The sequence below is a fragment of the Panthera onca genome, chromosome B3 (assembly GCF_046562875.1).
Source record: "Panthera onca isolate mPanOnc1 chromosome B3, mPanOnc1 haplotype 2, whole genome shotgun sequence".
Taxonomy (NCBI): Eukaryota; Metazoa; Chordata; class Mammalia; order Carnivora; family Felidae; genus Panthera; species Panthera onca.
Window position 1 is genome coordinate 31,373,563 of NC_138344.1, and position 14,919 is coordinate 31,388,481.

Genomic DNA, 14,919 nt, shown 5'->3' on the forward strand with positions numbered 1-14,919 from the left:
GTCTGAAGGAGGAGGCACTGGACCCACCCGGGGTGAGGGGGATGTGCGTGAGAAAGTTGGGGTTGTAGGTGAAGGAACTGCTCTACAAATGAAACCCTGTATGGTGGAAGGACTTTTGAGGGAGGGCGAGAGCACCCTTGGCCCCCCAGCAGTGGGCCCTATGCTCTCTCGAGGGATTCCTGGGGCCCTGGCCTCATTGCTATCTGCAGTGTAAGTTCTGGCTGAGCTGGATCCTTCTCTCTCTCATCTTTCCTGGCTCAGCCCTGGGCCCCCGACTATCCCTGGACTGGCTTCCTGCACTCGGTCGCTCACTTAGTTGGTCAACACTCATGGAGACTGCTCCAGCCGGGCCACACACTAAGGGACACAGGGATGAATGACAACGGAGTCCTGGGCTCCTGTGGAGGGGGGCAGGGATGCCTTGGCCAGAGCAGTACAGGAAGCCAGTCCAGGTGGTAGGGACAGAATGCACCCTGAGGGAGAGGCCTGGAGCACACAGAGGCCCTCCCCTTGAGCAGCATGGGGGTCTCCAGGCTTCCCTGGAGCAGGCGTCAGGGTGGTGGCGGCCTGTCCCACCGGGAGGTGAGTTTCCTTCCGGCAGCTCCTTCTCACGCAATGGGCCGGAAGGGGTTGGGGGCCTATTGTTCCCTGGCACGCCAGCACCCCCAGCCCTTCCCAGCTTCTGGGCGGGGAGGGGGGGGAGCAGTGGAAGGAAGTGGGCTGAGCCCAGACCCTGGCAAGACCCCAGTGAGAGGGTGTAGGGTCCCGGGAATGCTGGCTCACACATGTGTGCCTGGCATACGCACAGCTGCAAATGCAGCATGCGTGTCATGGTTTTGGTCTTGCCCCGAGACCTCTCTTCCCAGCCTTCCTGGTGTGTGTGTGTGTGTGTGTGTGTGTGTGCTGAGCATTGACCTAAATAATACCTGGCACTTTACCCCCTGTATCTCTTCAAGCCTCCCAGCAGCCATGTGGGGTAGGATTGTCATCCCCAGTCGCACCGTGGGAAAAGCTACACTCAGAAAGGTTATACAACTGGCCCAGGGGTGAGCTGGGATTTGGACCTCTCCTTGTGAGCCAGCCTCCTGCCTTATCTCCTTTCCCTTTCCCAGGCCCTGCTGGAGATTGGACTCCAATCGTCAATTACCTGCCCAGAAGGAAGTGGGAGGTGCAGACATGAAGGGGCAGTGTGGGGAAACGTATCCAGTATCACTGTGTTATCCTTCCAAAACCAGAGAAATCTGCTGGCCCCCAGGGCCCCCAGGGAGAGTGCAGGTGGCCTCAGAGAGGACCAGAGATGGCCCCCCTCGTTAGTGCAAGGTGAGGGCTTTGCACAGGGCAGTCTCCTTCCCCCAAAGTTCTCCTACCCTTGCACATCTTTGAATTTTGGCCCCAACTCCAGGGGGACCCTGCGAACCTGGTGTTATGTCATGGTAGAGGCATAACCAGAGTGCAGGGGCTTGGGGGCTAATTTTGAGGGAGGGCATCATTGCAAGGTGGGGCACTCAGGTGAGGGTGTGATGAACTCTGCTGGCAGCCCCCTCTCGGGCACAAGAGCCAATAGCAAGGATGAGGCGGAGGACAGACTCAGGGACTGACTTTCTGAGCCAGATAAACTTTGGAGTAGGAAAATCTAGCCTCTGCTTGGTTTCCCAGACGTGCACACACCACCCTGGTTTCAGTCTGCCCTGTCCCTCAGATTTCTTTGTCAACTGGAAAATCTTTCCTTGGGGAGCAAGTTGCCTTAGGACTGAGACTTATCTGGGCAGATCTGGGTTCATTTGCATCGGGACCGAGGGGATCCTGGGAGAGAGGTCACCCTGCTGACAAAAGGATCAAGGCAGGACCACCTGGCTCAGCATCACTATAGCCCCTTCAGAGATGGGTTGAGCTGCCTTGGAGTAAGAACAGGGATGGTCCTTCTCCTTTCCTAATCAGAAGGCCCAGTCTTGGAGTATCAAGGAGAATATGGTTGTTCTGCACTGAGGGTGTGAGGAGGGGTGGGCCAGGCAGGAAAGTGACAGATGGGAGTTCTTGTGCCATCGTCTCTCCAGCGTGCTGAGACCACTTGGATCAGACGTGAGCAATTGCTCCAAGGTGACCCAATCACTGGCTAACCTGTGACCTCTCACCCATAAGGCCTCGGTGGAAAAGATGGCTTGAGCCCATCACATTCCTCTCCAAGAACATGAACTAAGACCTAGTAGGTGGATGATACTTGAGATAAAAGGAGTTGGGGATCTGACTGCACATGCTGGGAGGCCAAGGAGTCATTTCATTCTCCTCCTGAGGCAGAGGCGGGGTTCCCACTGTGTTCACCAGAATTAGCCCTCCCCTGTGCACTGCCCCTCCAGGTGTGCCGGAGCCTCATGGGATTTTGCCCACAGCCTGAAATGAGGCTGGCAGAGCAGGGACAGGGGTCTGAGGCCCAGAGATGGGGAGGGACGTGCCCAAGGTCACCCACACCTGGAACCTGAGCTCAGGGCTCCCAACCGTCCCACTGAGTGCTTTTCCAACTCTCCACGGGGTTCACTGATCAAACTGCATTTCGAGAGCCACCCTGTTCCAGCCAGACAGTCCTGGCTAATTGGGGGGGGGGGGGGGGGAGGAGCAGGCAGGGAAAGAGGCTCTGCACAGGTGACACAGCCCTGAGTTCCTCCCCCACCGGTTCCAGCACATGCTTTCCCAGGCGTGGACTCCTTGTCTCCAAGCAGGGTATAATGGTGCCTACCTCCTAGGGTTGAGAGAACACCCTGCGGTGATGTGTGTCCCACACCTGCCCAGGAAGGGGCAGGACATGACTGTTCCAATCGGCCTCCAGCCTGCTGTGGGGGGCAGGGATGATTAGCAGGGGTGAGGGGTTGCGGAGTCTCTATGTCTAATTCCTCCAACTTTGGCTCTGGCCAGAGGTGAGCCCTAGGCCAGCCTGGGTGAGTTAAAGATTGGCCAGGCATGCGTGAGAAGCTCAGGCCAACTCCTGACCACAGGGAGCAGGACAGGGTGGTGACCGCTGAGTGACCTGTGAGCCTGAAAGTCAGCTGGGACCTGTCTGGAATCTCAGACTGGGAAAGTATGGCACTGTTTGTTGCTTGATGGGGTCTTCATGTGTGCCACAAGGGTGCATCCATGGAGTTTTCCACGAGGGAGAGGATCTGAAGGATTGGACCATGTTCCCCTCAGACTGGGGCTCCCAGAACAAGGCAATGTTTCCTTTTTCAGACAAGGCCATGCTTCTTGAGATTCCAGGGCTGGGCTCCACCCCCATCCTCAGACCCGGACTCTCAGGGCAGGCACATTTCCCCCTCAGAGTGGAGCGCCCCCCCCCCCCCCCCCCCGCCCCCGGGGCTGTGTCTCCTCCCCTCAGTTTGGGATGTCCAGAAAAGTCTCAAGTCCCCAGGGCAGGACTTTGTAGTCCTCCTCAGGCTGGTGTTCCCTAGGGCAGAGCTGTGCCTCTTCCATCGGATAGGTGAACTGAGTTTTCTCTCAGATGGAGGTTCCTTGGAGAGTTTGCTTTAGGTTTGAGGACAGGTGTGGGCACAGCTGGCTGGAACCCAGGTGGGGTGCATCCTCCCTTCAGGCTTTTAGCACAGACTCCAGCTGATTTTCCTTCTTAAAATGTATCAACCTTTTCAAAGCTACAGATGACCACAATTGTTTCCAGAACGTTGGGGGCCGTTGTGCCATTGGATGAACACTTCAGAAATGAAGGTCTGGCTCATTTTCATCTCATCTCATCTCGGAGAATTGTAATTTGTAGGACAGATGAGGCTGAGTTTATTCCAGAAAGCAGGGGGTCATAATAGCTGGAGGGGCACAGCCATTCTTTCTGTGTCCGACCTCCTTCAAGGGCCCGCCCTGAGGATTCCTCCATGATTTTCTCTCTTCCATCCCACTCACACCTGGGTGGGTACTCTGGAGTCAGTTGGTCCCTTCAGGCATAAAGGCGTGTCCCTGGAAAGAGCCTGGGGCCAGAGGGGCATTAAAGAGTCAGGTGGCCATTCAGGTGTGTGGGGGAAGGGGGGAAGCCCAAATCTTGGCATCCCCTAGTTTCCTGTTTCTGTTTTTCAATGGGGAGGGGATAAAAGATGATGAACAGCTTTCTCTTTTTGCAAAGAACAAAGCAAACTTCTTATACACTTAGAACCTAGGGCTCTTATGAGATCAACTAATCCAACTCTGCCTCCATTCTGCAGGTGGAAACACTGGTGGTGAAATCGGGGGGCACCGGAGTGGAAAATGGGGGCTCCCCCCCCCCCCCCCAGAGCTATGTGGAGAGATGGAAAGGCCTGGACCTTTGTTTAATGTTCTGGCAATATATTATTGTGTTATTTGTCTTTTTTTAATTGATAAACTTTCATTTTTTTATTTCAGAGAGAGAGCTGAGAGGGGCAGAGAATCTTTTTTTTTTCTTTAAATGTTTATTTTCGAGAGAGAAAGACAGAACATGAGTAGGGGAGGGGAGAGAGAGGGGGAGAGCAGGCTCCAGGCTCTGAGCTGTCAGCACAGAGTCAGCCACGGGGCTTGAACTCACAAACCACGAGATTATGACCTGAGCCAAAGTTGGACGCTTAACCGACTGAGCCAGCCAGGTGCCGAGAGAGAGAGAGAGAGAGAGAGAGAGAGAGAGAGAGAGAGAGAGAATCCTAACCAGGCTCCATGCTCTGCCCTGAGCCCAACGCAGGGCTCAATCTGGGATGAGCCTGGGATCATGACCTGAGCTGAAATCAAGGTTGGAAGCCCAACCAATTGAGCCACCCAGGCGCCCCAGATAGGCCTTAATTAATTAATTAATTGATTAAAGCAGTTTTAGGTTTAGAAAATGAGCAGAAAGCATGGAGAGTTCCCACATACCTGCTTGCCCTGCTTCCAGTTTCCCTATTAGTAACATCTTGCATGAGTAGGCACATATTTTGCAATTAATGAACCAGTATTGATTCTTATTATTAACTAAAGTCCATAGTTTACATTAGGATTCACTTTATGTTGTACATTCTGTGAGTTTTGACAAATGTATAATGCCATGTATCCGCCATCATATTATCACATGGAATAGCTTCACTGCCCTAAAAGTGCTGTGTTCTACCTGTTCATCTCTCCCCCACCCCCACACCTCATCCCTAAACTCCTGGAAACCATGGATCTTTTCTCTGTCTCCACCATTTTTCCTTTTCCAGGATATCATACAGTTGGAATCATAAAGTAGGTCACCTTTTCAGATTTGCTTCTCTCTGTTAGTGATAGGCATTTAAGCTTCCTCCCTGTCTTTTTGTCACTTTGGTAGCTTATTTCTTTTTACCGCATGCAATATTTCATTGTGTTACTTGCTTTTTAGAAAAATTGTGGTAGGAGTGCCTGGGTGGTTCAGTCGGTTAAGTGTCCAACTTCAGCTCAGGTCATGATCTCATGGTTCCTGAGTTTGAGCCCCACGTGCTGTCAGCACAGAACATGGAGCCTGCTTCGAGTTCTGTGTCTCCCTCTCTCTCTGCTCCTCCCCTGCTTGTGCTGTCTCTCTCTGCCTCTCTCTCTTTCTTAAAAATAAATAAAACATTTAAAAAAAAATTAAAGTCCCCTAGTATTGTATTACTGTCTATTTTTCTCTTTAGGTCCGTTAGTATTTATATATTTAGGGGTCTCTATGTTGGCTGCATAAATATTTACAAGTGTCATATCCTTTTGTCGGATTGACTTCTTTATCATTATGTAATGACCTTCTTTGTCTCATTATGGTCTTTGTTTTAAGCTCTTTTTTGTCTGATGTGATCCCAACTTCCTTTTGGTTTCCATTTGTATGGAATATCTTTTTTTCATCCCTTCACTTTCAGTCTGTGTGTCCTTACATCTGAAATGAGTTTCTTGGAGGCAGCGTATAGATAGTTATTGGTTTTTTTTTTTTAATCTGTTCATCCACTCTATGTTTTTTGATAGGAGAATTTAGTCCATTTACATTTAAAATAATTATTGATATGTAGTGATTGCCATTTTGTTAATTGTTTTGTGTCTCTTTTGTATTTCTCCTGCTCCTCTTTTTCTTTTGTTCTCTTCCTTTGTGATTTGATTATTTTCTGTAGTGGTGTATTTATTTTTGTTTTTGTTTTGTTTTTAAATAGGTTCCACACCTAGCATGGGGCTTGAACTCAGAAGCCTGAGATTAAGACCTGAGATCAAGAGTTGGATGTTCTACTGATTGAGCCACCCAGGTGCCCCTTTTGTTTTTGTTTTTGTTTTAATTTTGAATATAACATTTTATTTAACACGCTATACCAAACATATAATTTCACCAATATACAAAATTGAGATATTTTACATTTTTTGTACATCTTCAAAACCTTGAGTGTAACTTACACTGACAGCACATATCAATTTGGATTAGCCACATTTTAAGGGCTCAATACCCCCATTAAACTAGATTGTATGAAAAGAAATTGGCCTGTACCTTTCTTTTTTAAAATGTTTTTTTTAAATTTACTTTTGAGAGACAGAGAGAGACAGAGTGTGAGCAGGGAAGGGGCAGAAAGAGAGGGAGATGCAGAATCTGAAGCAGGTTCCAGGCTCTGAGCTATCAGCCTAGAGCTTGACATGGGGCTGGAACTCGTGAACTGGGAGATCACAGCATGAGCTGAAGTTGCACACTTAACCTACTGAGCCATTGAGGTGCCCCAGCCTGTACCTTTCTATTGTCTGGTCTTACTAATGTACTTGTGGACAAACATTCGAATGTCTGCTACTCTCCAAACTCTATATTCTATCATTACAGATTTGGACCAAGATATATTACTAGCAGAATTTATATATTAACAAAATTAAACAGTGTGAGACCAGTACCACATCTGATACTAGATAAATTGCAACAAAAATGTCTACCATGTGAAGTTCCTTTCAATTATTTATCCATTTATAGGTATTAACACAGCTAACAGTGAGTGGACAGTCTTGTTTGTAGTACTTACCACAATTACTCATTTTCTGTATTTTTTTTTTTACTTATAAAAAATGTGTGTTGTATGTGTGTGCATCTGGTTGTGGAGTGTTTAGATTCCTTTCTCTTTATCTTTTGTGTATCTACCATAGGGTTTTGCTTTATGATTACAATGGAATGACCATTTATATTTATATAACAAATTATTTTTATAACCATCTAGGTTTTTAAAAATCATTATTATAGCCATTCTAGTATGTATGAAGTGGTATCTCACTGTGGCTTTGATTTGCATTTCTCTAATAATTAATGATGTTCAGCATCTTTTCATGTACTTATTGTTCATTTGCATGTTTGCTTTAGAGACCTTTATTCCAGTCTTTCTCCCATTTTTAAATTGGGTTGTTTGTTTTCTTGTTGATTTGTAGGATTTCCTTGTGTATTCTGGATATTAATCCCTTATCAGATATATGATTTGCAAATGTGATTTGCAAATCTTTTTTCCCATTCTATGGCTTATGTTTTTACTCTTTGATAATTCCCTTTGATGAGACCTGGGCTCTTGCAGATAACCTGAGGACTTCTGGGGAACTTGTCCTCCCCTAGCTGTAGATGAACAAATGAAGGTCTTGTGAGAAGTCAGATGTTTTGAGGATGGGACATGAAGTTCCCCCCATTCAGCCATCTGTGTTTGGTCTACAAACCTGGGTCCCTTCCTTCATATTCCCTTCAAGTGTTCAAAGACTTGGGTCAAACAGGAAAGGAGAGAAGAGAGCAGTGAACAATGTACCCTCAATGATGGAGGAAACAAACCGGGGCCTACTCATAGTACTCAAGACATTTGATACTGATACATGCTATAACATGGATGAACCTTGAAAACATTACACTAGTAATGTATAGTAAAGTGAAGAAGCCAGTCACAAAAGACCACTTGTCACAAAAGTCACAAAAGACCTCTTGTTGTATAATTGCATTTATATGAAATGTGCAAAATAGGAAAATCTATAGAGACAGAAAGTAGATTAGTAGTTGCCTAGAACTGGTGGGACTCGGAGGAGGGTTGGGGAAAATGGGGAGTGACTGCCAGTGGGTACGAGCTTTCTTTTCCAGTCAATGAGAAGTTCCTAAAATTGATTATGGTATGGTAGTACAACTCTGTTGCAATTTGTGGTTTATGAGAAATAGATGTTGGTCATATGAATGACCAAACATATTTCTCATATATATTTGGTCTTTGTCCACAGATCCTGGCTCACAGCTTCTCAAACCCTTGGAAGTTCCTAAGTGTTGAGAGTGATGAAGGTGTCTTTTGTTTATATATATGTATATATTAAATGTATATATATATTATTATATATTAATATATAATATATATTAATATATATTTAATATATATAAAAAGTATATATGTATTATAGAGAGAGTGAGTGAGTAGGGGAGAGGGGCAGAGAGAGAGAGAGAGAGAGAGGGAGAATCTTAAGCAAGCTCCATGCTCAGTGTGGGCTCAACCCTGGGATCGTGACCTGAGCCGACTGAGCTACCCAGGCACTCCATCTTTTGTTGCATTAATGAAGGTAACTTTGGGAGATGGTTTCCAGGAGGTCCAAACATGTGATTAGAGTGTTGGATCAGTCTCACTCCCTGATCTCTGGGGAGGGGAAAGGGGCTGATGGTTCAATGAGACAGTGGTCAAGGACTTAGTCAGTCCTGAGTATGCAATGAAACTTCCATAAAATCCCAAAAGGACTGGGATCAAAAGCTTCCATGTTGGTGAACACCCAGAGATTGGGGAGAATGATGTGCCTGGAGAGGGCATGGAAGTTCTATACCCCTTCCCCAGACCTTGCCCTGTATATCTCTTTGTCTGGCTGCTGATTCCTATCTTTCATCATATCTTTTAATAAACTGGTAAACATAAGTAAGTGTCTCCCTGAGTTCTGTGGGCCACTCTAGCAAATTAAAGAACCTAAGGAGGGGGAGGTCATTGGAACCCCCAGTCTGAAGCTGGTTGGTCAGAAGCACAAGTAGCAGCCTGGGGCTTGTGACTAGCAACTAAAGTCAGGAGTGGGGGGTGGGGGGCAGTCCTGTAGGATTGAGCCCTTAACCTGTGAAGTGTAATGCTATCTCTGGGTAGACAGTGTTAGAATTGAGTTGAATTCTTGGACACCCTGTTGGTGTCCAAGAATTGCTTGGTGTTGTATGTGTGGGGACCCCCCATGTTGAAACTAGATCCAGGAACCCCCTGAGATCTGTGAATATACTAAAAGCCATTGGATTGTCTACTTTTAAGAAAGTGAATTGTATGGTACGTATATTATACCTCAATAAAGCTTTCATTTAAGAAAAAGGCAAAAAACAAGGGCTGGGGACCCATGGGTGATCCTCACCCCTCCCTCTGCCTTAGCATGCTGGTGTCTTCACTTGATGGAGAAACGTGGCCGGGCCTGGACGTGCTCACAGCGGACGTGCTTCATGGTCAGTCCATAGATGGGAGTTAGGTCTACTTTCACACCCGCTGGCACGCTGAACTCCAGCTGCTGCAGCAAGATGGCTAGGAAGAGGAAGACCTTCCACTTGGCCAGGACCTCCCCTATACACCGGCGCTTGCCCAGGCCAAAGATCATCACCTTCTCGCTTAAGATCTTGTTGATGGCAGTGCCATCAGCAGTGAGGAATCGCTCTGGCCGGAACTCAAATGGATCTCCCCACACCTTTCTGCAAGAGGAACAGAGGAGATGGGATTTCTGGGTGGGGAGACCCTGGGAGGAAAGACCTGGGGGAGACTTCTGTTGATGGTACAAGTGTTAGAATAGGTCGAGAGTAATGAAAAGAGAGTGGAGAAAGCGGCCAAACCGTATTTTGATGCTTATTTCTTTTACAAATCTCTCTCTAAAATGATTGGCCTTGCAAATGGTGCTTTTTAATATTAGTTTGTTATTTTAAAGAAATAATGCTTCAATTACAAGAAATTAAAAGAAGGAAAATGTTATCTCCATCCTACTCAATATATAAGGGGAATCAACAGTACATCCTGGTTTATGCTTATTGCTTTGGAGGAATTGTTGGCAGTATCCCTTTTCACACTCAGGAGCGCCCCCGTTTAGATGGTAAATTATATGGTCCCTCTACCTACAGGCTAGAGTGGGATTTTCTAAAGAGAGATCACCAGGCCATTGCCATCAGAATCACCTGAGGTACTCCATTTTACCTACCAAAGTGGAATCTTGGGGGATGAGGCACCCTAACCTAACCAACCTGCTGGTCATTTCCTATGTGCACTATAGTTTGAGAAACATGGACCTAAAGTCTGTTACTTAGAACAGACTATGTATAGCAATCAAGGCCCCATTCCTCTATTATATAACCAGTTCCCAGGGGACAGACAGCCTTCCTGACTGTTGAGCCTCACGTATTTTTTAGTGGGAGATGCATACTCACTGGTCATGATTGACCTGCCACTGGTTTATGAAGACAAGGTGTTTCTCTGGGATGTAGAAGCCATTCAGTGTCGTGTCCCTTGTTGTGCTGAGGAAGGAAGAGGGGGCAGTCAGGCTCAGGGCAGGAAAACTGGGGCATGTCTTTGGGAACTATTCTCTCCTACTTCCACCCCAGCCCAATAGCTTGCTCGCCACAGTCTCCATACCCCACACTGGGAGGGAATGTCAGGTGCAGGGAAGCGGTGAAGTTATCCTTCCCCTTCCTCAGCGCCTGTTTTTCACCTTCAGCCGAGCAAGTGTTTACTAAACTTTTTTGTGCATCTGGCTGTGCACTTGGCCATCCTCTGGAGCCAAGAAGAAGGCAGTCTGGGCCAGCCCTGTGGGAGTTCCCAGCTTGGCTGAGGAGTCAGACCTCTTGCTCCAGGAATGACTAGACCAATATATGGGTAGAAGTAAATGTTCACTAACTCTCTTGACATTGTGAAAAATCCCAGGACATTATCAAAGACAAACGGCTGAAAGTTCTGCAAGATATCAGAGAATGAATCTGTGCCAGCCAGTTGAGTCAAGAAAGCCTGCTAGCGAAGGGGAAGTTTGTGTCAGGATGGACCTTGGGCAAGCACAGGATTCTGGTAGCCAGAGAAGAGGGTAGATGGCATTCCCAGCAGAAGGTCCAGCATCAGCAGGATTGGAGGTTGGCTTCATCGTGCTGGTGAGGTACAGTGAGGCCAGCCTGGCTGGGCTGAGAGTACTTGCAGGGAGGGAATGTGAGCAGAGGTGAGTGTGAGCTGAGGTCAAGAATGTGACTTTCTCTTGAAAGTGGGGTAGTTTGATCAGGCTTGGACTGGCTGGGGGACAGACTAGAGGCTGAGAGTCTGTGAGGAACTTGGTGACATGGCCAGAAATGAGATGCCGAGATCTGAGCCAGGGCCAGGGCTGAGAAGATGGGAAGAAGAGACATGGTGAGGACTTCAAAGGTGGCAGGGCAGAATAAACAGATCTTACCTGTGGGGGACAGTGAAGGGGACGAAGGAGGAGTGTCGGAAGGTCTCCAAGATGGAGGCCTCCAGGTAGGGCAGCTGGAGTCTGTCAGACAACCGGGGCCGCCGTGCCCTGCCAACCACTGTGTCTGTAGAACACGGAAGACCAAACAGGGCTTAGGGCCGTCCTGATTGCTCCATAGCATCTGCGTCCCCTATTATGTCCCCTATTACATCCCCTGTTAGGCCCATAACGGCCACGTGTAGATCGAACAAATCACCTGGGGATCCCAAGGCTTCTCTCAGCCAATGCATCTCTGCCACGTACCCAGCTCCTCCTGGATCTTTCTCTGTTTCTCAGGATTTGTCACAAGGTACATAAGGCTCCAGGAGATGGCTGTTGTGACAGTGTCAAATCCTGGGCAGCACGGTGCAAGGTAAGGAAGTAAGAAAGCCAAGAACAAGAAACCGGCATTCCCCAAACACCCAGCATGAATGTACAAAGCATTGCTTTCTCTGCCTTCTTCCCCCCTACCTTCTCCACCCACTCCATGAGTTTTCTGAGGGCAGAGACAGATCTTCTCACCGCAAATTTGGTCACTGGTTTTAGAATTCGTTTCTGGAATTACAGGGACCCAGACTTCCAGGCTAGAGAACCCTTTATTATTCAGGTAGGGAAACTGAGGCCCAGAGGCAGAGAGGGGTTTGGTTGAATTTCCACTGACAGTTGTTGGCATGGCCTGGACTCAGACCCTGAACATGGGCCAGGTGTCTGTGTGTCCTGCACCCATCTGGTATGTGGGTGGCAAGTTATCTGATGGACTCAGGGGCTGAACAAGTCTGTGGGTGGACAGCAGACAGTGATGGATGGAGGAGCAAGGGTCTGACTCTCACCGGCCCCAAAAATGTCGTTGATAAGGCTGACAATCTTCTCGTGAGGGATGCGGCCACCATTAGCTCTGGAGCCCTTCTTACAGTGCTTCAACAGGGCGCCTGTGATGTCCTGGATGTTGTTCTGTGAGGACACAAGCTTAGGGACAACCCTGGCACTTCCAGGGCCAACCACTGAACCTTGCCCCATTCCACACGGCACCTCCCCCTGGCCTCTAGGCAGTAAGCTGGGCTTACAGTGGGAGCTGGTGGCAGCCCTGGGGACCCTTCCTCCCAATAACCCCAAGGGTCCAGTTTCCAAGGAGGAGGCTGGGGTGAGTACTGGGAAGCAAAGTGCCACCTGAGCTGGGGATTAGCCTCTGTCAGCATTCAGATTCCTGCAGAACAAAAGCCTTCTTAAGACAACAACCCCCCACATTGCAGGACTCTGCCAGGGGCCCATTCACAGCCAAATATCTCTGGGGCTTCAAGCCACCCTGAAAGAGAGGCAGGAGGGATGAGGAAACTGAGGCCAGAGAGGGAAAGGGATTGTTTCCAGGTCCCACAGCTAGTCCAGGGTGTTCCAGAGCCTTCCCAGGCCTTGGCAGCAGCATATCAGCTGCGTGTGTACCTTGAAGCTGAGTGAGAGGGATGGCACTCAGGCCCTGCCGCTCCAAAACCCTGGGCTCACCTCGTCAAAGTCCTGGTAGTGCTCCTGGATAATTTTCTGCAGGAACTGTACCAACTTCTGGTTGAAGGCCTTGAATCTCTGCAGGCCAGGGGTGGGGATATATTGAAAGATGGGGAAGAAGTCCACAGGGTTCCCAGAGGACGCATTCTCCACGAATGTATTGCTGCTGTGTATGAGGCTGAGCTTTTCCTCACTGTCCTGAGGAAAGTGCTGCCCAAAGCACATGGCACCAATGACATTGGCCACTGACAGCACCACTTGGCTATGGGGATCGAAGCCCCCGACCTCTGCCATCTGTTCCTGCAACCTGCTGATGAGGGCCTCGGCCTCCTTGCTCACATGGTCTTCCAGGTAGCAGGAGGATGAGGAAGCCGGGTCTGAGGCAATGGAGAAGGTGTTGAGAGCGCTCTGGGCCAGGCGCCTGCAGGCGGCCCACACCGGTCCAGAGTCTGGGCTGAAGGCCATGCTGTGGCCATCAGTGACCAGCCTGAAGCTGTAGAGGTTGGGCCGGCCCTTGAAGTCATCACCCTGCTGCACCAGGGCCTGCCGGATGGTGTCCAGGCCACTGAGCACCAGCACGGGTGTGGAGCCGATGCGGATTTGCAGCACGTCCCCGTAACGCTGGCTCAGCCTTGCCAGCACCAGATGTGGGTTCTTCCCCAAGGTCAGCACGTGCCCGAGCAGAGGCCAGCCCCAGGGCCCTGGTGGACTCTTCAGGCCTTTGGGAACCCGAGGCTGCCAGGCCCTGACCACCCAGAACACCAGGCAGAAGACAAAGGAGGCCAGGAGAAGCTCTGTGGCCGTTGGGGATATTGCCATCTGTATCAACTACTGGGGAAGAAGGAGGAGCCAGGTTGAGCATCAAGATGGAGCCATTCACTCGTTCATTCACTCACTCAGTCAATAAACACTGGCACATGATTGGTACTTGGCTCCTAGCTAGATGCCAGAAAGACTTAAGTGTATCCACCGTAGGTCCCATGTCCCAAGAGCTCACTCTTAGAGCATCACCGAATCTGAGGCCTGGAAAGGAGACTCAACATTCCCAACCTAAGTGTCTGAACTCTTACCCCTGATGCTCCCATCTGCCCATCACCTCAATTTCCAATTCTGAGGCTGGAGTGGAGGCAATGGACGACTTCAAAACAGGGAAGCACCCTTGCCAGCCCCCAGTTCAAGGTTATGCTGGACATTATGCCAAAGGGTCCCTGCCGATGCTGACTTCCTGCCAATACCTCCTCCTACCCAGGGAAAGGGGAACAGCTCCCACCCAGCAACAAACACTGAGGGGGCCAGGGTCCCAGGGCTCATGCAAATGACTGGTGATGCTTCCTCCCCTGGGGCATTCTTTACCAGATCAAGGAGAGTCCCTCCTCTGAGGTTGAGTCCCCACCCTCTCACAGTCTTGGAGACTGAGATTGGGCTGCAACCAAGCCACAGCCAGGGCTGCCCTTGTGCCAGGTGGGGACCCCTCCCCATCTCTCCATTCTAATCAGAGATGGCCCAGTCCAAGTTGCTAATTTAAAAATGGAGACAGAAAGAAAATTTAAAAATAAAAATGGAGAGGGGCTTTTGGGTGGCTCAGTTGGTTAAGCTTCCAACTCTTGATTTCAGCTCAGGTCATGATCCCAGGGTCGTGGGATTGAGCCCCGTGTTGGACTCCACACTGAGAATGGAGTCTGCTTTGGATTCTCTCTCTCTCTCTCTCTCTCTCTCTCTTCCTCTGTAACTCTCCCCCACTCTCTCTCTCTCTAAAGATAAATAAATAAATAAGTAGAAACTGAGGTCTGGAACTGGTCAGGGTGGACCAGAACTCAGGCCTCCTACACCTAACTCAGGGTCTATTCCTTTCCATTCATTCCCAAGATATTTCCCAGGGACTGGGAAATGAGCCCAAGAAAGGTACCTGTAGAGGCAGGTGCTTGAGATCAGCAGGATTATGGAGTCTGGCACGGAGCTTCTGTCTCTGGGTGAAGGGCCTTTTATAAACATCACCCTCTGTCAGATTGGCCTGGCCATCCT

General features: G+C 49.0%; 1 protein-coding gene across 2 annotated transcripts; it reads right to left on the bottom strand.

Moving 5' to 3' along the window:
* Positions 1 to 9,202: 9,202 nt before the first annotated feature.
* Positions 9,203 to 14,919, bottom strand: CYP1A2 (cytochrome P450 family 1 subfamily A member 2). 2 transcript variants are annotated; one of them, XM_060618053.3, is made up of 7 exons: positions 14,804 to 14,919; positions 12,898 to 13,725; positions 12,231 to 12,351; positions 11,665 to 11,754; positions 11,362 to 11,485; positions 10,358 to 10,444; positions 9,203 to 9,634 (listed from the first exon to the last, which is right to left on the bottom strand). In XM_060618053.3, the coding sequence occupies exons 2-7, from the start codon at positions 13,714 to 13,716 to the stop codon at positions 9,337 to 9,339; spliced, it is 1,539 nt and encodes a 512-aa protein (XP_060474036.3). In that variant the 5' UTR covers positions 13,717 to 13,725; positions 14,804 to 14,919; the 3' UTR covers positions 9,203 to 9,336. The 2 variants fall into 2 exon arrangements, with proteins under 2 accessions (XP_060474036.3, XP_060474035.3); XM_060618052.3 differs by having other exon boundaries at positions 12,898 to 13,728; positions 14,804 to 14,909.

Coding starts and splice junctions, on each gene's coding strand:
- CYP1A2 (XM_060618053.3), bottom strand. CDS start 13,716: ATGGCAATATCCCCAACGGCCACAGAGCTTCTCCTGGCCTCCTTTGTC. Junction 11,755..12,230: donor CAACGACATTTTTGGGGCCG/GTGAGAGTCAGA, acceptor CGTGCTGCCCAG/GATTTGACACTGTCACAACA. Junction 11,486..11,664: donor AAAGATCCAGGAGGAGCTGG/GTACGTGGCAGA, acceptor CGTGTTCTACAG/ACACAGTGGTTGGCAGGGCA.